This window comes from Lolium rigidum, chromosome 5 (genome assembly GCF_022539505.1).
Source record: "Lolium rigidum isolate FL_2022 chromosome 5, APGP_CSIRO_Lrig_0.1, whole genome shotgun sequence".
Lineage (NCBI taxonomy): Eukaryota > Viridiplantae > Streptophyta > Magnoliopsida > Poales > Poaceae > Lolium > Lolium rigidum.
Genome location: NC_061512.1, coordinates 195,893,233 through 195,916,663, shown reverse-complemented (window position 1 = coordinate 195,916,663; position 23,431 = coordinate 195,893,233). Strand labels below are relative to the sequence as shown.

The 23,431-nt window shown below is 45.9% G+C and overlaps 1 protein-coding gene across 1 annotated transcript; it reads left to right on the top strand.

Moving 5' to 3' along the window:
- Positions 1 to 509: 509 nt before the first annotated feature.
- Positions 510 to 3,066, top strand: LOC124655306 (bHLH transcription factor RHL1-like). The gene is made up of 7 exons (XM_047194225.1): positions 510 to 731; positions 882 to 956; positions 1,058 to 1,225; positions 1,549 to 1,614; positions 2,150 to 2,215; positions 2,329 to 2,364; positions 2,680 to 3,066. Exons 1-7 carry the CDS (start codon positions 543 to 545, stop codon positions 3,064 to 3,066), a joined length of 987 nt encoding a protein of 328 aa, XP_047050181.1. The 5' UTR covers positions 510 to 542.
- Positions 3,067 to 23,431: the final 20,365 nt, after the last annotated feature.

Here is a 23,431-nt window from a genome sequence, read left to right as displayed (position 1 = left end):
ATCTATTCGGTAATCACTCTCTGGTCTCACACACTTTGACTAGCGATAACCATTGTCGCCGCATAGAGGCCGACTCATCCCGTTATAAATAGCCGGCGACACCAACTCCGTGTAGCTTAGCTCAGACCTCGCCTTCCTCCGAAGTCTACATCATTCTTCTCTGCGGACATCGGCTTCATCCTAACCCTAACCTACCCCGCCTCGTCTCGTGTAAGCCCTAGCGCGCGATGCAGCCGACGACGCGGGAAATGCAAGCCATGGCCGCCGGCGCCGGCCAGATCTCCCTCGACGACCTGCGCAACGGCCACGTGGGCGCTGTCAATGGCGGCGGCGGCGTGCACGACGACTTCCTCGACCAGATGTTCGGCAGCCTGCCGCCCTCGGCGTGGCACGACCTTGCCACCGGGACGAAGCCCGACGACGGCGCGCAGGGCGAGGGGATGCAGCAGTTCGGGGGCCCGTACGACGAGTCCGTGATGCTGGCGTCGCGGCTCCGGCAGCACCAGATTAGCGGCGGTGGCGGCGCGGCGGCGACGAAGCAGATGGTGCTGCAGCAGCTCGCCGATCTGAGGCAGGGCCACCAGCACCACATGATGCTCCAGGGCATGGGCCGCTCGCCGTCCGTCGGCGGAGGAGGGGACGGCGGCATGCTCCTCCCGCTCACCCTCGGCAACGGCGGATCGGGCGGCGATGTGCAGGCCCTCCTGAAAGCAGCTGCCGCCAATTCCGCCGTACTGATAATAATCCATCTCCCTTCCTCGAATTCATCCACTTGCTAGCTGCTTTTTTCTCTCCTCTCCCCGGCCTTGCCAAATCGAGAATCTTTTCTTCTCCTTTGCGAAAAAGTTACGTTTTTTTTCTTTCGTTCCTGCTGGTTTCAGGGAGGGGACGCCGGCGTCTACGGCGGCTTCGCCGGATCGCTCCAGCAGCAGCAACATTTCCAGCCGCATCCACAGGTTCGCAACGTGCGTACCTTTGCTTCTAAGTTCTAACCTACCGTACCGCCGTGTCGCTCTCTTTCCCCATCTCTTAGCGGCGTTCTTCTCGCTTGTCGCAGCAGCAAACGGCACCCATGCCGAGCCCGACCTTTGGCGCAGGAGGAGGTGCTCCCGGAGGCGGGGCGCAACCGCAAGCCGGGTCCGGTGGCGGCGCGCCGGCGCCGCCGAGGCAGCGGGTGCGCGCGAGGCGAGGCCAAGCCACCGACCCCCACAGCATCGCGGAGCGAGTAAGTTATCCACCAGCAACACTCCTACTACTGTACTGTTGTTGCTACTACTAGCTATTTTGTCGCAATTAGCTGGGAGAAAAGAACCAAAACGAGCAGTTAGCGCTAATCAGTTCCTGTGTTTTGTTATTGTTTCCTCGGTTTGGACCATTCCGCCAACTACTGCTATTATTCCCCTGTCCTTCTCATTGTTCCTACTGTTCTTGTTCTTCTCTACTCCTGTGCAGCTGCAGCCTAATTTAGCACTCCCTCCAGTCTTCTTCCTCTCTAGCTTTAATGTTTGGCTCCTCCTAATTGACCATGTTGTTGTCGATGTCTTACAGCTCCGCCGGGAGAGGATCGCCGAGAGGATGAAGGCCCTGCAGGAGCTGGTGCCGAACGCTAACAAGGTGAGCAACCAAAGATCATCTGGAGACTGATAGATTGTGCTTGCAACGGAGCTCAATTTGACTGTTAAGTTGAGATCCAAGCGTAGACGAAAGCTTCCACTAGGGTTTTGGTTGGGGAGGTCGCTGCTTTATTACTACTGTAGATCAGTTCAATGCCGGCGGGGCATTGGATTAAAATAGGGGCTTCAACAGTAGCCTGCTGATAGATGGAACGCAAAAGTTGGAGCCATCAGATTGAGATTTCATTTCGTCGAATATGTGATGGGCAGCAGCAGTACGGGTGGGCGCGCGCGCGCGTGCGGGCACATTTACCCGCACGTTGGCCTACTTGACCACCGCCGTGCTGTCTCGGCAAACGCGCGTGCTCCATGCTGCCCTGGCTGGGGTCCTTCCTGCCATGGCTTTCCCCGCCCCGCCTGGGATTCCGGCTGGCCCTGTCGTCGCCGGTTCCGAGAGTCTTGACGACGCTTTTCTTTCGAATTTGCTGCATGCCCATACTGCTTTCGCTGTTGTTGCTCAGCCTCGTTGTTTTCAGGCGGACAAGGCGTCGATGCTGGACGAGATCATCGACTACGTCAAGTTTCTGCAGCTCCAAGTCAAGGCAAGCATCCATCATGAAAGAGATGTTGAGAGAGACTGCTATATATGTGCATTGCATGATCTAATGTGTTGTTGCGAGCTTTAATTTCTCATGTGTTTACCCAACACGCGCAGGTGTTGAGCATGAGCCGGCTAGGTGGCGCCGCTGCCGTCGCGCCGCTCGTGGCCGACATGTCCTCCGAGGTACTGGCCTGCACTCTCTCCCATATGACCAGCACAGTACCCTTCGTCTTCGTCCCGATCGCGCGCTTTCTCTCTCTGCCTTTTCCCGCGCTCGAAAGAATCACCCGGATGTGACCGGGCTTTTCAGGACTGCCACGGCTCGGCTGATAGCTACTGCCATGCCACAGCGGCCCGCGTGCTGCTCGCGAAATGACGCCACTAGCCCCCGTAGTACCTGTCGTCGTACATCGTACAATTGCTGGTTGGCTGATACGTACTGTGTCTTGTTGTGCGTGCTTGCAGGGGCGAGGAGGCGGCCCTGCGGCGGGGAGCGAGGGCCTGACGGTGACGGAGCAGCAGGTCGCCAAGCTGATGGAGGACGACATGGGCGCCGCCATGCAGTACCTGCAGGGGAAGGGCCTCTGCCTCATGCCCATCTCCCTCGCCTCCGTCATATCCTCCGCCACGTGCCAGCTCCGCCCACCGGCCGCCGCCGCCGGGCCTCCCTTCACCGGCGCGCAGCACCAGCTCAACGCCGCCATGCGCGGCATGAACGGCGCCTCCGACGGGGCAGGGCACGTGCCGTCCTCGCCGAGCATGTCCGTGCTCACGGCGCAGTCGGCGATGGCCAACGGCGCGTGCACCGCCGACGGCAACCCCAAGGACGCCGCGTCCGTCTCCAAGCCGTGAACCCGCGATGCACGGCCGACGAACGGCAAACAAAACCCTCAACGTAGTTGCACGACGGACGTCCGAGTCCACGGAATCGTGACCTGGTCTCCGCTCGCTTCAACGGTCGCATCTGATTGGACCCAGTGGGCTCCTCGTCGGGCCCGCCAGCTCCCCTCCAGGCCACAGGCCCTGGGCCCACTCCTGCGGCTGCAGCCCACGGGCACTCCTTTTTTTTTCTTTCTTTCTTCTTCCTAATGTTATCTTTATTTTCCTTCCTCTCCTTTCTAGAATATGTTAGTTTTATGTCATGTTTGTTATTTATCTTGAGTAAATATGTTAATCAGGGACTGGTACTTCTAGCTTTGCACCACCAGCTTTAGCCTTTCTTTCCCCTCCATCTGCATCAGCTTTCCTCCCTCTCATCTTTTTCATCTACCTTTGCTTGGCTTAGGGCCCTACTTTCTGTTTAGTTTACACGCACAAGTTTGTCCTTTGCGGTTGGATGGGGAATTTGGTCGCCCAGCTTTAGATACAAACCTGCTTTACCTCATTTTTGTTTCCTTTCTTGTGCTATATTTCCATTTCTTATGTCGTGAGTATGATGCTTGGAATCTTAGGTTGCTGGTTGTTATCCTTCCTGGCCATGGACTGATATACATGTGATTTCCTCGTTTATTCTACTAATACCTTGGTAGGTTGAGTGAAAGCAACGACAACTAGGGTCTAGGGCAACTCCAAAGTCATGACCCATTTGTCCGTGAGCATGTTTACGTGAACAAACGATAAGTCCGTTTGTGTCCGCACGAACAAAAGGTAAGGACCAACGTCATGACCCTTCTCGGGGCATGTTTATTTTCTTGTTAGCCCGGGTCTAATTCTAGGCTCAAATTGGAATGGATTTGTCTTTGCAGGGAATCCTCCTATTGCTCACATGTTGGCGACCTAGGGACAATTCCGCCCATCTTGCAGCCCCCGATTCACACCCTCCCCACCTCCCCTCTATCGCCGGGCCACGACAGGCGGTTTTCTTTCCAAATCTGCCACATGCCGACATTGTCGGTAGCTAGACGAGTTTGGGGTGTGCTCCCATAGAATTTGGGTGGTCTTGTTGGCGTCAGAGGAGCTTAGTCCGTGCAGCGACCGCTACCGCCAACTGTTGTTTGTCAGCATTGCCACCACCACCACATCAACCCTTGCCATCGCAGGAGAAGGTCGACTTCGATAGTTGTGCTCCCACTTCTGGCTCGGAATAGCCGAAATGGCTGAAATCACCCAAAAACATTGTCCGCGGGAACCAAATGGGTATTGTAGTTTTTTCGATAAAGGGAATATATTAATATCAAGAAGATACCAATTACACCCAGCCTCTGCAACAACGCACCACCCTAATGGCACTATAGATGCACACATCCAAAAACAAGAAAAGAAAACTAAGAAACAAAAGTCCCGCTACAGTATCTCAGGCCTAACAACAGCAATACATCCACCGCCAAGACAACACCTGAATTATAGACTCTCCAAAAATGACACCTCCAAGAAGGGAACTGTGCTCAAACACCGTCGTCGCCCGATCAAAGATCTTAGGTTTTCACCCTGAAGATAGTCCCCGCTCTCAAAACAATGCCTCCACCAAGGTCATTGCCAGGCACAACCAATTAAGGCCAGACCTTGGGTTTTCACCCTGAAAGGTAGGACTCGCACTTCAGCTGTGTTGTCGCCCCCACTTTCATACCGCTGCTGTGAAGCCCGGAACACCAAGCAAGTCCCTCAACAGCACGGAGACTTGAACCTCCCTTAGCTAGTCCTCCACTCCGGCCTTCATGAAATTCTCTTCTTCCGACTTTCATCATGGATCCATAGTCACTTGATGTCAACACAGAAAAAGAGCTTCGCGCCGCTCCCTCCAGAACCAATCGGTCGTAATAAAAACATGGGTGCGCACGACCGAATACCTCCGATCCAGCAAACTCTAGGCAAAGCACTGTTACATTCTCCGGCGGAGCCTTCCGGAACTCGACCCCCCGGCCAGATCACGAGTCCAGGCCTCCGGTAGGTCCTCCTCTTCACGCAAGAGAGGCCCTAGGACCGCCGCCTTTATTCAGGTCGGACCCCCACGTCGGCGACCATCCCAGGCTGGCGAAACCAACCCTCCACCGGCGACACCATCGCCGGCTTCCATGCACCTCCATCTCGCTGCCGAAACACGATGATAGATCAAAAGATCCACCACCACCAACCGCAGGCCGACCCTCTCCGGCGAAAAAGACGGCCACCTCCTCCGTTGAACCCAAGGCTGCTGCCCTGGGCGCCCTCGTGTCGCGGAAGAAGCCCGAGATCGCCTCCACGCACCGACGAGAGGCGAGGGAAGGGCATGGCGCAGACCGAGGGCCTGGCCGCCGCCCACCACCAGCCCCTGCCGGTGTGCTGCGGGTGGAAGCCTACGGGAGGGGAGGGGGGACCGTAGCGCAAGAGCCGCCGCCGCCCATCACCATCCGCGTCAGGCCGCCGCCGTATGCGTCGAGGAGGGGAGAGCCCGTCCGCCGTCCCCCACGACGGCGAGGTAAGGCCCCCGCCGCCGCCACGCCCCGAGGGTCTTTGCCCCGGCGGCGCTACCGGCGGCGGCGGCGGCAGTTAGGGTTGGGGGAGGGGGTCAGGAGAGGAGAGGCTTAGTAGTTAGGCATACAGGCTGATAATGGGAGAACATCATGTCCGTACATGTTCCCTTGGCCACCCAAACAAACTAAAATGGACATATTTTGTTTGATTAAGTGGTCGCTTTGGAGATACCCTTAGCCGACTGCAAAGGGTACTCGATTGGGAATTCTCTTATTAGAATTGATTTTTTTTTATAGAGTGGCTATACGAGGACTCAGATCGTGACCGGTCACCGTTTGGAGATGCAACAGTTTGCAGATAGTCTGTCTTTAATGGAAAGGCAGCTTTGTGTTATTCCTTCGAGATGAGGAAGAAAAAATTAAAAGAAGCGTGACAAGACAAAGGGATGAGAGAGGATCTGCTACTCAAAAAAAGCTTTGATTTCTCCTACGCAGGGTCAGATACATTTTGATTAAAAAATGCAGATCAGGTGCATCTGGATGAAGATCTGCTGTCTCTTTAGGTACGGGCAAGAACAAATGGTCCAATGCACTTTTTTTTTACTAATTCTAACAGTACTGCAAGCTTTCACCTACCGAGAGAATTATTTTAGGCCTTCATAGGACAGTTGGGACACTGGAATAATAATTACAAGAACGGAAAAGTACAAAATGAATAATTAGAATACAAGAAAATCAGAAATTTACTTGTATAATGTATGTCATTACATGAACGAGTGTAGAAAAGGTTGAGTGTATATCAAATTTTGTTGGAATTTGGTTATATCACTTTGTTTTGAAATATATTTACACAAAAGATGGTATGAATTAGAAGCTTACATAAGTATCCATCAACCTCGCTCTGCTCCACCCATGAAAGTATCCATGGGCATGGATATCCCTCCAAATCCAAATCCACTGGATATCCATGGATATATATAAATGCAGTGCATGTACATGACATATTTAAGCATAACACCAACATTTTAGCAGCATTTCAACAATATTTCCGTAGCATTTTCAACAATAATTACGTAGGCAATGTATATGAGGAGGAGGAAGGACGACGGGACGAAAGCAAGTCCACTCCTACCAATGCGTCTCCTTGGCAGAGGAGAGCCGGACTTCCGGTGAGGTGGAAGGGAGGGCCGCCGGTCAAGCACTCCATCACAACGAGCGAGGGAGTCACAGGGGGATGAAGTGGTTACGTGTTAGACTCACTGAGTTTGACGTGTTAGACTCACTGAGTTTGACGTCAAGGTAGGTGCAACTAGGCCTAGGTGAAATCCCATGTCTCACTGCCATGTGGGACCACATGTCTGCCAGATATCTATTGAATATCCATGGGGCAAAACCTCTACCCATGCCCGTTCCATGAGTTATCGGATATCCGCCCCGTGAAATCTGTGGGCATAATCAGCCCTCCATACCCGTGCCCATTGGGCCGGATATCCGTGGATACCCGGCTCCATGGATAAAATTGTCATCCTTAATATTGGGTGACTGGCTGGAAAGTTAACAAAACGCGCAAAAAAATAGTATTGATATGTGGGATCAGTCTAAGATTTAGAGAGCTGCTAGGGGTAATTGGCCTGGTCAGGGAGTGGCCCGGGTGTTTCAAGTGATATCAACCCTCAAATGATACCATGATACAATCATTAAAAGTAGTGCAAAGGATCACAACAAATTCTAATCTAAGTTTAAGTAGCTTGAGTATGACATCATTAACAATTATGCGCAATTTGAACTAAAACATGGCTATACATCAAGAGAAACAAAAAGGACAAAATCATGTAAATAGTGTCTTTCTTTTTCTTTTGGATAAATTTTTTTAACAGATTTTTCTTTCTTGATTCTTGTTCGTAGATTGACTTTAGATGTGAATTTTCATGATATAGTACATTGACTTCACGTTGATGCTAGGTGGAAAAGTAGAGATTCTTATGATCATTCCTACTAGCTTTTGAGGTCGGCATTTTGAGGTCGGTATTAGGGTATCATTTAAAATTTAGTATCACTAGATATGTCCTCCAACTCCATCAAGCATGGAGATGGTGACGTCATCACCTGACTTTGTTACTCATATATAGGCGCTCCGTATGATGGGCCCATATGTTAGTGACACAAAGTCACTTGAAGTTACAATGTTGAATGAGAGTCCCTCGAGTATTCCTCTAGGTTAGCAGCCTTGCAAAATGAAGTCCAACCTCAAGTCGTTAGGCCCATACAAGGAAGATCTTGGGAAAGAAGATGAAAATCAAATGGAATGTGATCCCAAAATAAGTTACTTGGGATTTGTAGCTAAAATAAACTTCCATGCAAAAATTTCTTGACTGTCGTAAGCATATTTGTAGGAAGAATCTACGAGGTGTTGTATGTGGATGGAGTTTAAGAAACATGATTCAAAATATTGGCGTCCCTATATAAGCTATAATTGGTTATCACTATACTATGCGATTGAGATCTCATTAAACTATATGCATGTCGTGGAGCAGCGGCGGAACAAGCCCAAAAAAGTTGGGCTGGCCAATACACTTAACATGGGTAAAATAGGCTATTATTGGACCAAAATTTATAGGTATATAGGCTAAAATATCCTGGGCTGGGCGGGCCATGGCTTGGTTTTGCCCTAACATAGGTCCGCCAATGCCGAGGAGGTAGCATTTTCGCATAGCTGAATGAAACCAAAATGGTCCATGTCATGAAGTACTACCTCCATTTGATGAATAAGACACATGTTGTATTTCACGGGGACTTTGACCAAAATTTTGAGAAACAAAATCTTGATTATATTGTATGTAATTAATAGTGTTAGATTCGTATTCAAAAAAGCTTTCTAATGATGTTAATTTGTAATAATTTAGATAAATTTAAATGGAAATTTACAGACTTTGTGATATATACGGTTAAATCTATGTAGTTAGACATAATGAATGGTCATACTAGGTTTTTGCATAAATGTTTATGGAAACTTCAAATACCTCTCAAAATAAAAATCTTCATGTGGTTGCTAAATAACAAAGTGTTATTAACTAAGGATAACCTAGCTAAGAGGAAATTGAATGGTTGTAAAAAGTGTTGTTTGTGTGATTCAGATGAAACAGTCGAACACCTCTTTTTATCTTGTTCTTTTATTCGCATTATTTGGTGTATGGCTTATCTCACTTATAGCGTACCACCAGCAACGAATATTTACCAATATGTTTGTAAATTGGCCGAATGGGCTGAAAATGAAAAATAAAACTAGAATACACATTGGTATTTCAGCCTTATGTTGGTCCATGTAAACAACCAGAAATGATATTTTTCTGATAAACAAAATAGTACGAATTTTTTGCGGATCATATTCAAGTTGTGCACTGGATACAACTTAGGGACTTCATTCTCCTGGACGATTAGTGGGAGCTTATTGCTACTAGATGCAACCGGCTTCCGCAGTTGCATAAGACTCCTGTTTACAATCTACTAGACGATGACATATTAGTAGAATTTAAAATGGATAGCTTCATGTTGCTTTTAATTTTCCGTTGGTTGATACATGTCTCTGTTAGAGTTGAAACATGATATATATACTGTATTGGTGTGGTGTAGCACCCTGCCCAATACAGTCCCCTTTGTACACCACGGTGAGGGCTATTCTCACCCTTTATAAACATGGGCCCAAGCACAGAGAGGGGTATCGTTTCTGCCTAGTCAATATGGTATCAAAGTTCTCCTCTTTCTAATCTAGCCGCCAACCATGATCCAAAACCAGATCTCGCCACCGCCGATCATCTTGGCTGCCCGCGCTTCAAAACCAAAGACCCAAAAAAACCAAAGACCAAAATCCATGATCCCGAAAACCCAAGACCAAAAATGTTGTCGCCGCCGATCCTTCTCTTTGGCCACCGCCTCAAAACCAAAACCAAAAACCCTAAGATGTAAAAACTCATGCCGTTGTCGGAGATTCTTACTTGGCAATTGGATCAAATCTTAACACAACTTGCCTACTGCCACACTCATGGCTCCCTCGTACCCCTCGATGACCTCTATCGGGGCCACACTCAGATCACCTCCCTCGCAGAAGCTGACACACGGGGAATTTTTGTTCTAGAAAACCTTAGTGCTCCCCGCCATCGGCGGTGCCTAGGTCACGGGCCTACTCGATGTCAAGCTCCTGGAGGTTGAAGATGCTGAAAAGAAGAAGACCTCGGTTCCTGTCAACACCCGGATTTTTAAGTCCAGATGCCTATTATGCCATACATCGCAATCCCAGGAATATTGTTGTTGCGAGACATAATAGTTGAATATCATAGAGTCATCATTTATTACAACACATAATCGTCTTACAAAGGTAGATCACATGATCCAATATTACAATAGTCGTTGATCTATTGATCAACGAACATCACAAATAGCGGAAGCGAAGTAGTAGTGGCTATCTAATCCACAGGCCAACGCTTGACGTCAGGAGCGGTCCTAGTTGTCGTAGACGTCCTGTTGTCCATCTTCCTCGTACTGCTGTTCTCCTTCATAGTCTGGCCATTTGAATAGCCAGGGACAAAGCCATGAGTACTTTTAAAGTACTCGCAAACTAATACTAATGTAAGTACTTATCAATTTTAGTAAGGGGGTGCTAAGCTCTAAGTTTATTTGCATAAAGCCAATTTTAGTTCACAAACATTTAGTAAAAGCCTCCTCATTTGCTAACTAACTCAAGTGGGAACATTAGTGTCATTCCCACAACTCTGTTGTGATTCAAGTCAAAATCACCATTCACCTTTCAAGTTCAAATTCACCCGTCATATGTCACATGTCACATCTTTAAAAAGGGTCCGATGACAGAACAGTATGGCCTTTCCAACCGTCCATAACCGTGGACACGGCTATTCGAATAGTTTTACACTCTGCAGAGGTCGCACACTTTTGCCACAATATTTGCAATAATCCGTCAGGGTTAACTGGCCCTGATTTATCACACTCCGTGTGCGGACTACCAACCATAACCTTTCACTTACATACTCTAGTATAGGCACCTCTCCCCATGAGCTTGGCCTCCCAGTGAATACAGACGGTCAGCCTGGGAACTGCACAGGGCTTGGGCCGGACATTCACCTCATTTCACGTCATTTCACATCATTTCACTTCCAACGGAGGCAGCATCGGCATAACCCCTATGACGCTTGTTCAGAGGGAACCCATACTAAATCACATAAATTTCTAGTTACGCCCTTACCCATGTTGGGTATTGTGGGGGTACTTTCAAATTGGAATGGTATCGCATCCGAACCCAACCATCAGTTTTGGTAAAATTCACCAAGTCATTCACAAGTCATATTCACCTTCAAAATCTTTCAATAGAATGAATCATCATTCCAAGGTTTTCAAAGTCATTTCATTTCACATGTTCCCATCTAGAGTAGTCAATTTTATTTGTTTAGCACTAGCAACTAGTCATGAGGGGTGCTAACTAGCTTGTCTTGCTCTAGTCTAACCTTGATGCTCTTGTTCTACTCTATATCTAAACCAAGTGAATCATGAATCAAAAAGTAAACTTTGATAAACCAAAGTTAAAAACTTGTAAGGTAAAAACTTGGGATAGGATCATTAAGCATAAATTAAATGGTGATGAGGCCTTGCTCTTGTAGAGCTTTGCCTTAGGTAGCTTGAAAGAATATTAGCTTGCAACAATATAAATTGCATTAGTCTAGCTTGCATTGGTAATAGCTTGCCTTGATTGGGGTAGTGATCAAAGTTCTCTTCTTCTTCCTCTTGGTAGAATACCTCCTCTTCTTGATAGTCTCCGGTACTAGCGTCTATAAACGAATACAAGGATACAATCACCAAACAATACTTAGGTAGTCTTAATTAGCCTTAATGGCTCACTCAAGATGATCTAGCATCATCACTTAACATTTATTCAAAATTATTCTAGGGTTTTCCTACTTAGTGTTAGGAAAATAATTTCCTCTCATTGAATTTTGGATTAGGGTTTCTCTTTAGTTTGGGAGAAATAATTTCCTCTCACTGAATCTTGTCAAGATTTAATCTTCTCAATGCATAAATGTGAGATCATGTTGACCAAGGTCAATACTTCACCTTTATCATTTGAGAACAATGATTTAAATGAGATTCATCATCTCATGCAATTTAAATAACCATTGTGATTTAATATCCTCAAGTGAGAAAGTGTGAGACCATCTAACTAAGGACATCACATTACTTCATAACACTTGGGAAGGTGATTTAAATGAGGTGCTACACCTCATAGATTTAAATTCCTAAATTTGAAAATAATTGAAATGGGCTAGTATTGACTACGTAGCCAATTTTTGATCCTAGCCCATGATCATGTACAGAAACCATATCCTATTTTTGCATATTAAATTAGAGGGGTTGAAAAGTGAATTATAGCAATTGGATTCACTCCAAAATTCCTTAGGGTTGATTTTTAATAATTATTTGAAATCTGAAAAGTCTCTGACTTGTTATTTTTGCTATTCAAATTCCATAATAGTTCTAGGGTTCAAACCAGTGGGATTAGTTAGATCATTTCATAAGGATTCTATAACATTTTGAATCACCAAATTTGGACTTGTAGATTTGAAACTATTTAAATTCTAGCCAGGACCAGTATTGGAATTCAATGAAACAAATTAATTTTGAATTTACACTAACTGGGCTAGGAGGGAAAGCAAATGGGCCGAAATGGTTTGAAACGGTGGAATCCAGCCCAATAGCGTTTCTCACGCCACGGGCCGCCTGACAGAGTGGGGCCTGCGCGTCAGCGACTCAATCAACCCGAAGCGGTATGTTTTAAAACGAGCCGCCCGATTAGAATCAGATCCAACGGACGAGGGTCGTCGTCGTCAACGACGAGAGCGAACCCTGGCTGCGGCGAGCCTAGGGGGTGGGGGAGCTAACCAGGGGTCGGCAGACGGCGGCGTTGATGCGAGGTGATATTGCGGACGACGGCGGTTCGTCTGGTACCGGCGGTGACTCCAATGGTGGCGGCAATCGTCGTCTTCTTCTTCAGCACCGCCGCGGACTCCAGCGAGCAATTGACGAGCTACGGTGTAAATTGGAGAGGGGAAGTGGGTCGAGGAGATCAAGGAGAAGGAGGGGAGCAAGTTTGGTGTGGAGGATGAGGCGCAGGGGTGGCTCTATTTATAGTGGCGCGCGTGTGCTGTGGGTGCTCGTGGAGGTCATCCGTGGCGCTGGCGATTCGAGCGGCGAAGGGGCAAGGTAGGGTGCACAGGGGGTAGGCGACGTCTAGGCAAAGCTAATGAGCCTGACGGCACGGCGAGAGGTGGTCTGAGGCGTGCTGGCGACGTTGGAGTGCTCGCAGTACGGGCGCGGCAGAGTTTCGATCATGGCGATGGCGACGGTGCACGCGCGTGCCAGTGAGGATGTCTAGGAGTGTACTGGTGTGGTGATGAGCGAGCGTGCGCGAGGAGAGAGGGAGAGGATGACGAGAGCGACCAGGCGAGGCAAGGTACTGGCGCGTCCAGGGCAACGTGCATGCGCGCGCTGGCGTGCCCTAGCGCGGTGATCACGATCGAGTTAGGGTACTGGCGTGCTCCATTGGTCTAGAGACCATGTCTAGCTTGCTTTGCAGAGTGAGAGAGGCTAGTTTGGCAAGGTTCTGTGGAGAGGAGAGGACCAGGGAGATCGAGTGCATGTGTGTTGGCATGGTGCACGGCATGGTGATGACTTTGATCATTTCTCCACTTTTATCAGGGCTGTGGTGCTGGGTTGATGCAGAGGAGGTACCAGGGTTGTGATGATCACAAATGGGAAGGGGTTGAGGCTAAAATCTGATGGATATTAGGGTGTGTGTCATTTGCAAAATGTTGCCTGCCAAGTGTTTGACAATATGGCCGCATGAAAATTTTATTTGAATTTTGAAAATCTTTTTGGTGGAGTTCATTTATATTATCAAAGGAGTAGAATGGTGGTGGTGGTTGTCCAAATGGTGCTGGTTTGCAAAATCACAAAATGTGTATGATCTTCACTTTGTTTCAAAGTCTCCACTTGTCTCATCTATTCTGGTCAACCTAGGCAGAGTCAACCTTAATGGTCAACATCAAACTTGTTCACCTTGACATGGTCTTGGATGAGGTGGAAAGTGTTGACCAAGTTTAGTTTAAGAATCTTCCAAACCAGGGGTGCAAAGTGAGTAAGATGATAAAAATGTCACATATGACCATTATCATATGTGAGTGGGATTTGATTTTTTCCTTTGCTTTGAATTGGGTTTCTTTAATGCAAAAGTGTGTGTTATTGATATCTAAGGGTTTCACAAGCAATGGCACAAGCAAATGAGGCCTTGGTTAAAGATTTGCATATTTGGCTAAATGTGTATGAGAGTAAAAATGGCATTTTCTCACTATTTTATTTCTGTCTATTTGATTTGATTTTTCTTGGCTCAAAAGTGATTCTCATTAGTTTCGAAACATTTCCAAACCATTGAAACCATTCAAAAAGGTCTAGTTCAAAGATTTGCAAAAATGGCCATAAACACATAAGAGGTGAAATTCCAACTTTTCTTAATCTTCTATTTTGTTCCTCTTGCTTTACTTGGGCATGGTTTAGGGTCCAATTGGTGTGAGATTAGGTTTAGAGATGGTTTCACACCATTTGGGCAAGGTAGGAGTGCATAGGACAAGATTTGATAAAATGGCTAAGTGCCACATATGCTTCTATGCATATGTTTAATTTCTTTTTATTTGTTTTTGTTTCACCTTGGTTTTGATTGGGGAAGTACTAGATTGGGTTTGTTGATGTTTTCAAAACATCTAATCAAGGTAGAAAAGCCTAGGTAAAAGTTTTACCAAAATAGCCATAGGCACATAGGTCCTTTTCTTATTTCATTTCTTTTTATTTTGATTTAACTTGGATGGTGAAAAGAATAGGGTTTAGGGTTTAAGATCATTGCAAAATACTTCAACAAACAATCATGGCAATAGCACAAGAATTAAGCATGCTCACTATGTATCCAACTAAATTTAATAAAAGTTTTTGTTGGTTCCAAAATTTGAAAAAAGGGGAAATTCATTTTCTTTGTTTTGTAATTTTTGGGATGTTACAAACCCTTCCCCCTTAAACAAATCTCGTCCCGAGATTTTAAGAAAAGTTAGGTTCCTAAGAGAGATTAAGCAATTGGATTAACAGGAAAACATACTTGGCATGGCCTGGGGTGCTTCCTGAGCTTCTGTGGCACTCATGTGGTAGAGACGACCGGTGTTGTTGTTCTGGTTCATTCTGGCGGCGAAGCGATGCTGTTGCTGGGCAGGTGCAACGGTATTGGCGGCAATCTTGGCAAGCTTCTTGGGGCACTCATTGGAGTAGTGACCCACAACTCCACATTCATAGCAGTTTATCGTGGACTTGTCCTTCGGGGTGACGGGGACAGCGTTGCTTCCAGTCCTTGGGGCAGTATTGGGGTTGTTGTTGTTGTTACCATTGGGGTGATGGTTGTTGCTGTTGTGGTTGCTGGTGTTGTTGTTGTTGCTGTTGTTGTTGTTGTTGTTGCCTCCGGTCTTCGGGGGTCCTCCGTTGTTATTGGTGTAGCTTGGGCGGTATGTCTGAGCCGGGGGCTTGTTGTATCTTGAGGAAAATCCTCCAGTTGAGTTGTTGCGGTGCTTCTGTGCATTGTTGGGTCCATTCTGGTTCATCATTCTTCTCTTGCGGTTCTCGTTAGCTTGATGCAGCTTTCCTTCCATCTGGATGGCTGAGTCCACTAGGGCTTCCAAGTCAGCGAACGGAATGTTCACTAACACAGTCTGCATCTCGTCATGCAGTCCATTCAGAAATCTTTCCTTCCTCTTCTCGTTGGTGTCGGTCTCGTCCGGGGCGTACCTTGACAGAGTAAGAAACCTGTCGCGGTATTCCACCACGGACATTCTTCCTTGTTTGAGTTCGCGGAACTCGTCTCTCATCTTCTTGATCAGTCCTTGGGGCACATGGTATTTGCTAAACTTCAGCTTGAAGTCTTCCCGAGTCATCATCCGTCCCGCATTCATTGCGCGGGCACTTGTCCACCGGGCTCGGCAGGTCCCGACGGATAGTGGGTGGCGAACAGATTTTTCTCGCGGCTTCTACTCCCGCAACTTCTAGGTTGTTCTCCATTGTCTGGAGCCAGTCATCAGCATCTAGGGGCTCTTCGGTCTTGCTAAACATCGGAGGGTTGGTGTTCTGAAAGTTCTTCAGCTTTGACCCAGGGTGATCGAGGTTTCCATGGCCTTGGTTGTTCTGAGCTATCTGTTGAAGTGCAGCGATATTGGCTTGTCGTTCAGCTCTCTCGGCTTCCCTGTCTCCCATCATCATCTGCAGCATCTGCAGCATTGCATCCTGGGTGGTGCTGCGGGTTGGTGGGGCCATCTGAACATTGAGGTAGATGATAAGATAAGAGGGAAATTTCTATGGTTTGTTTGAGTTAAAGTTCAAAAGTTCAAAACTTGAAAAATTGAGTAGTGTTGAGGGGGTAAAAACCAGCAACACTTTTTCATTCATACCAAACATCACATATTACAAGGCTAACACACCGTTGGTTTTCAGAACCATTCATCGCTCTACGATACAAGGGGATCCTGATACAAACTCACACCTACTCAAGTGACTTAGTAATACTACTATTCATTCGTAATGGTGGTTTCTTCTTCTTCACGGGTAATGTGCTTGGCGGGCGTTGTCCAACTCCTTGCGGGTCTTGTGCAGCAGGAAGTCTAGGCATACCACATAGTAGTTCATCTCCGGGTGCGGTGGCATGGTTAGTGGCCTTCCCATGGGGTCATGTCTTGGGTAGTAAACAAAGCGAGTGTTCTTGATCTTGTTCTCATTTTGTCCACACAGACGGGCAATTGCTTCCTGCATGGCTTTGGCTATTCCATCCTTCCAAGTGTTTCCCGTTACAGAAAACCAGATGGTTTCCCATATTGGGGCTCCAAGCTTTCCTCTCAGATCTGCAGTAACTTCCCACCGAGGTGATCCTCCCGACGGATGGTTGAGGGGTATTCCGAAGAACTCGGGATACGGGCGTCCTAAATATTCCACTAGTTGCTTCAAATCCTTCTCGAACATCAGGTTTCCTCCATGGCCAATCTGATAGGACTCACATTGGTACTCCATTTGTGAGCAATTAGGATAAGTAAGTTAATGACGTGATCAAGTGTGCAAAATTTTATGTACAATTACAAAGAAAGGTAGAGCATGGGTTTCTTATTTTGGAAAAGATCTCAAGGGTAAGAGTGAGAATAAGCTTTCATAGATATTCACTTCATTGGTTTTGAAACTAAGTTTTTCAGACGTCCATTCTAACTAGGGTCTCCTAAGGTCAAACAATGGCTCTGATACCAACTTGTCAACACCCGGATTTTTAAGTCCAGATGCCTATTATGCCATACATCGCAATCCCGGGAATATTGTTGTTGCGAGACATAATAGTTGAATATCATAGAGTCATCATTTATTACAACACATAATCGTCTTACAAAGGTAGATCACATGATCCAATATTACAATAGTAGTTGATCTATTGATCAACGAACATCACAAATAGCGGAAGCGAAGTAGTAGTGGCTATCTAATCCGCAGGCCAACGCTTGACGTCAGGAGCGGGGTCCTAGTTGTCGTAGACGTCCTGTTGTCCATCTTCCTCGTACTGCTGTTCTCCTTCATAGTCTGGCCATTTGAATAACCAGGGACAAAGCCATGAGTACTTTTAAAGTACTCGCAAACTAATACTAATGTAAGTACTTATCAAATTTAGTAAGGGGGTGCTAAGATCTAAGTTTATTTGCATAAAGCCAATTTTAGTTCACAAACATTTAGTAAAAGCCTCCTCATTTGCTAACTAACTCAAGTGGGAACATTAGTGTCATTCCCACAACTCTGTTGTGATTCAAGTCAAAATCACCATTCACTTTTCAAGTTCAAATTCACCCGTCATATGTCACATGTCACATCTTTAAAAAGGGTCTGATGACGGAACAATATGGCATTTCCAACCGTCCATAACCGTGGACACGGCTATTCAAATAGTTTTACACTCTGCAGAGGTCGCACACTTTTGCCACAATATTTGCAATAATCCGTCAGGGTTAACTGGCCCTGATTTATCACACTCCGTGTGCGGACTACCAACCATAACCTTTCACTTACATACTCTAGTATAGGCACCTCTCCCCATGAGCTTGGCCTCCCAGGTGAAGACGAGACGGTCAGCTCGGGAACTGCACAGGGCTTGGGCCGGACATTCACCTCATTTCACGTCATTTCACATCATTTCACTTCCAACGGAGGCAGCCTCGGCATAACCCCTATGACGCTTGTTCAGAGGGAACCCATACTAAAGCACATAAATTTCTAGTTACGCCCTTACCCATGTTGGGTATTGTGGGGGTACTTTCAAATTGGAATGGTATCGCATCCGAACCCAACCATCAGTTTTGGTAAAATTCACCAAGCCATTCACAAGTCATATTCACCTTCAAAATCTTTCAATAGAATGAATCATCATTCCAAGGTTTTCAAAGTCATTTCATTTCACATGTTTCCATCTAGAGTAGTCAATTTTATTTGTTTAGCACTAGCAACTAGTCATGAGGGTGAAAGTGCATGGAGCCCCCATGTGTGGTTTTGCTAATTAATGACAATCCCTATGGACTAATGTTTGCATTGAGTTATATTTGTAGGAGTTGTCCATAGGCAATTCTTGAACCATATGTTGGCTTCAAGGTTGCAATAAGAAGAAATTGATGAAGGATATCAAGTGTCAAGTATGTCTTGAAGATGAAGATGAAGTGAGCCCTCAAGTTACTTCAAGACATCAACATGATGAAGAATGAAGAAATGAAGTGCAAGTTCAAGATGAGCCAACTCGAAGAGTTCATAAGCTTGAAGCTTGCCATGGAGAAATGATGTGCAAGTTCAAGATGAGCCATCTCGAAGAGATCCTTTGCTTGGGTCTTGCCATCCATATGGTGATCATGGATATGTGAAGATGCGCCGAAGAAGAAGCTCTCCCATGGTGGATTATGGGGGAGCAATCCACATGGTGGTCATGGTTATGTGAAGATGCGCCGAAGAAGAAGCTCTCCCATGGTGGTTTATGGGGGAGCAATCTACAAGACTTCGTCAAGCAAGCACAAGCAAGAAAGGCGTTCCATCTTGTTGAGGTCAAGATCGTCGTCATCAAGCTCAAGTGGAATGCGCAAGTATAAGGTTTGCTCTTGATAGGGTTTCTTTCTCACCGGTCTCATAGTGTAGTTGGAGACCGGTTTATAGTTTAGTTGCCGTACTATCAAGAGGGCTCTCGAGTGAGTAACTCGATCGTATCGTTCGGAGAGAGCTCAAACCTTTGCATCCTTGCATCATCTTTCTTGGTTGTTATTTGGACCTTATCCATGTGATGTTTTAGAGCTTGTGCTTATTATCATGACAAGCTCTAGTTCATCGAAAACGGATTTTGCATAGATCACTTGTTGCGTTTTCGAGTTTGGTTCATCATCTTTCTTGGTTATTATTTGGATCTTATCCATGTGATGATTTAGAGCTTGTGCTTATTCTCATGACAAGCTCTAGTTCATCAAGAATGGTTTTTGCACGGGCAACTTGTTGCATTTTCAAGATTGGAGGTTTTACCGGTATGTCTTTTTTAGATAGGTCAAACCTTTCATCATTTGTTTCTATCCTCCCTTGTTGGACTATGATGGTTTCCTGCATGATCTTGTAGAGCTTGTTCCTAGCTTTAAAACAAGCCCAAGATCATCAAAATCGGAGTCCGGATGCTAAAGTTATGCCCGTTTCAGTTTGATGTTTCGCCAGTTTTCAGGGGGGCGGATATTCCGGCCCAAGTTTGGGGCGGATAATCCGGCCCCCCGGAAAAATCCGGTTTTTGGACAAATCCGGGCAAATATCCGGCCAAATGTCCGGCCCCCATCCAGGGGCATGTTTTCTCATGTTCTTAGCCGTTTTTCGGGGGCCGGATATTCTGCAAATATCCGGCCCGGAAAATCCGGCCTGCGCACACCCAAACGGTCATATTTCGATGGGAGGGGGTATTTAAGCCCCCCTTCTTCCTCCTTGGGTAGCTACCTCTTCCCCCAAGTGCTCTCCACCATTGTTGACCTTGAGAGGTTCCCTTTCCCTCTACTCCTCCTATGCTTCTTGAATCTTTTTGAGGGAAAAGGAAGAGGAGATCTAGATCTACATTCCTACCAATCAAATCCCTCTCTTTGTGAGGGGAATCCACTAGATCTAGATCTTGGAGAAATTTGGTGTTCCTCCTCTTATTTGTTCTTCCTCTCTTATTCCCCCAATAGCTTTTGTAGCTTTGTTGGAATTTGAGAGAGAAGGACTTGAGCATCTTTGTGGTGTTCTTGCCATTGCATTTGGTGCATCGGTTTGAGTTCTCCACGGTGATTCGTGGAGGTGAAAGCAAGAAGGTTGTTACTCTTGGGTTCTTGGAACCCTAGACGGATTCTAGGCCTTTGTGGCATCTTAGTGGTGTTCTTGGTGACTCCAATTAAGTTGTGGAGAATCTTCAAGGGCAAGGCCTTTGTGGCATCTTAGTGGTGTTCTTGGGGACTCCAATTAAGTTGTGGAGAATCTTCAAGGGCAAGGCCTTTGTGGCATCTTAGTGGTGTTCTTGGGGACTCCAATTAAGTTGTGGAGAATCTTCAAGGGCAAGGCCTTTGTGGCAATTTATTGGGAGCCTCCAATTAAGTTGTGGAGATAGCCCCAAGCTTTGTGCGGGTTCGGTGACCTTCCTAAGGTCCCATAGTGGATCGAGGACATCCCTTTTGGTGGGAATTCTCGAGGAGAATACGGTGGCCCTCGTGCATTTGGAGTGACTTGTCCTCCACACCGCTCCAACGGAGAGTAGCACTCGCAAGAGTGTGAACTTCGGGCTACATCGTTGTCTCCACGTCACTTCGGTTATTCCTATACCCGAGCTCTTTACTTATGCACTTTACTTTGTGATAGCCATCGTGCTTGAAGTTATATATATATCTTGCTATCACATAAGTTGCTTGTCTTGCTTAGCATAAGTTGTTGGTGCACATAGGTGAACCATTGCTTAGAATAAGTTGTTGGTGCACATAGGTGAACCATAGTTTATAGGCTTTGGGCTTGACAAAGTAAACGCTAGTTTTATTCCGCATTTGTTAAGCCCATCTCGTAAAAGTTTTAAATCGCCTATTCACCCCCCCCTCTAGGCGACATCCGTGTCCTTTCAGAGGGGTGCTAACTAGCTTGTCTTGCTCTAGTCTAACCTTGATGCTCTTGTTCTACTCTATATCTAAACCAAGTGAATCATGAATCAAAAAGTAAACTTTGATAAACCAAAGTCAAAAACTTGTAAGGTAAAAACTTGGGATAGGATCATTAAGCATAAATTAAATGGTGATGAGGCCTTGCTCTTGTAGAGCTTTGCCTTAGGTAGCTTGCAAGAATATTAGCTTGCAACAATATAACTTGCATTAGTCTAGCTTGCATTGGTAATAGCTTGCCTTGATTGGGGTAGTGATCAAAGTTCTCTTCTTCTTCGTCTTGGTAGAATACCTCCTCTTCTTGATAGTCTCCGGTACTAGCGTCTATAAACGAATACGAGGATACAATCACCAAACAATACTTAGGTAGTCTTAATTAGCCTTAATGGCTCACTCAAGATGATCTAGCATCATCACTTAACATTTATTCAAAATTATTCTAGGGTTTTCCTACTTAGTGTTAGGAAAATAATTTCCTCTCATTGAAATGTGGATTAGGGTTTCTCTTTAGTTTGGGAGAAATAATTTCCTCTCATTGAATCTTGTCAAGATTTAATCTTCTCAATGCATAAATGTGAGATCATGTTGACCAAGGTCAATACTTCACCTTTATCATTTGAGAACAATGATTTAAATGAGATTCATCATCTCATGCAATTTAAATAACCATTGTGATTTAATATCCTCAAGTGAGCAAGTGTGAGACCATCTAACTAAGGACATCACATTACTTCATAACACTTGGGAAGGTGATTTAAATGAGGTGCTACACCTCATAGATTTAAATTCCTAAATTTGAAAATAATTGAAATGGGCTAGTATTGACTACATAGCCAATTTTTGATCCTAGCCCATGATCATGTACATAAACCATATCCTATTTTTGCATATTAAATTATAGGCGTTGAAAAGTGAATTATAGCAATTGGATTCACTTCAAAATTCCTTAGGGTTGATTTTTAATAATTATTTGAAATCTGAAAAGTCTCTGACTTGTTATTTTTGCTATTCAAATTCCATAATAGTTCTAGGGTTCAAACCAGAGGGATTGGTTAGATCATTTCATAAGGATTCTATAACATTTTGAATCACCAAATTTGGACTTGTAGATTTGAAACTATTTAAATTCTAGCCAGGACCAGTATAGGAATTCAATGAAACAAATTAATTTTGAATTTACACTAACTGGGCTAGGCGGGAAAGCAAATGGGCTGAAATGGTTTGAAACGGTGGAATCCAGCCCAATAGCGTTTCTCACGCCACGGGCCGCCTGACAGAGTGGGGCCTGCGCGTCAGTGATACGTCTCAAACGTATCTATAATTTCTTATGTTCCATGCTACTTTTATGATGATACTCACATGTTTTATACACATTATATGTCATTATTATGCATTTTCCGGCACTAACCTATTGACGAGATGCCGAAGAGCCAGTTGTTGTTTTCTGCTGTTTCTGGTTTCAGAAATCCTAGTAAGTAAATATTCTCGGAATTGGACGAAATCAATGCCCAGGGGCTTATTTTTCCACGAAGCTTCCAGAAGACCGAGGGAGAAACGAAGTGGGGCCACGGGGCGTCGCCACACTAGGGCGGCGCGGCCCTAGCGTGTGGGGCCCCCATGACTCCTCCGACTCCGCCCTTCCGCCTACTTAAAGCCTTCGTCGCGAAACCCCCAGTACCGAGAGCCACGATACGGAAAACCTTCCAGAGACGCCGCCGCCGCCAATCCCATCTCGGGGGATTCAGGAGATCGCCTCCGGCACCCTGCCGGAGAGGGGAATCATCTCCCGGAGGGCTCTTCATCGCCATGATCGCCTCCGGATCGATGTGTGAGTAGTTCACCCCTGGACTATGGGTCCATAGCAGTAGCTAGATGGTTGTCTTCTCCTCATTGTGCTATCATGTTAGATCTTGTGAGCTGCCTATCATGATCAAGATCATCTATTTGTAATGCTACATGTTGTGTTTGTTGGGATCCAATGAATATTGAATACTATGTAAAGTTGATTATCAATCTATCATATATGTTGTTTATGTTCTTGCATGCTCTCCGTTGCTAGTAGAGGCTCTAGCCAAGTTGATACTTGTAACTCCAAGAGGGAGTATTTATGCTCGATAGTGGGTTCATGCCTCCATTGAATCTAGGACAGTGACATAAAGTTCTAAGGTTGTGGATGTGCTGTTGCTACTAGGGATAAAACATCGATGCTTTGTCTAAGGATATTTGTGTTGATTACATTACGCACCATACTTAATGCAATTGTCTGTTGTTTACAACTTAATACCGGAAGGGGTTCAGATGATAACCTGGAAGTGGACTATTTAGGCATAGATGCATGCTGGATAGCGGTCTATGTACTTTGTCGTAATGCCCTGATTAAATCTCATAGTACTCATCATGATATATGTATGTGCATTGTTATGCCTTCTTTATTTGTCAATTGCCCAACTCGTAATTCGTTCACCCAACATGCTATTTATCTTATGGGAGAGACACCACTAGTGAACCGTGGACCCCGGTCCATTCTTTACATCC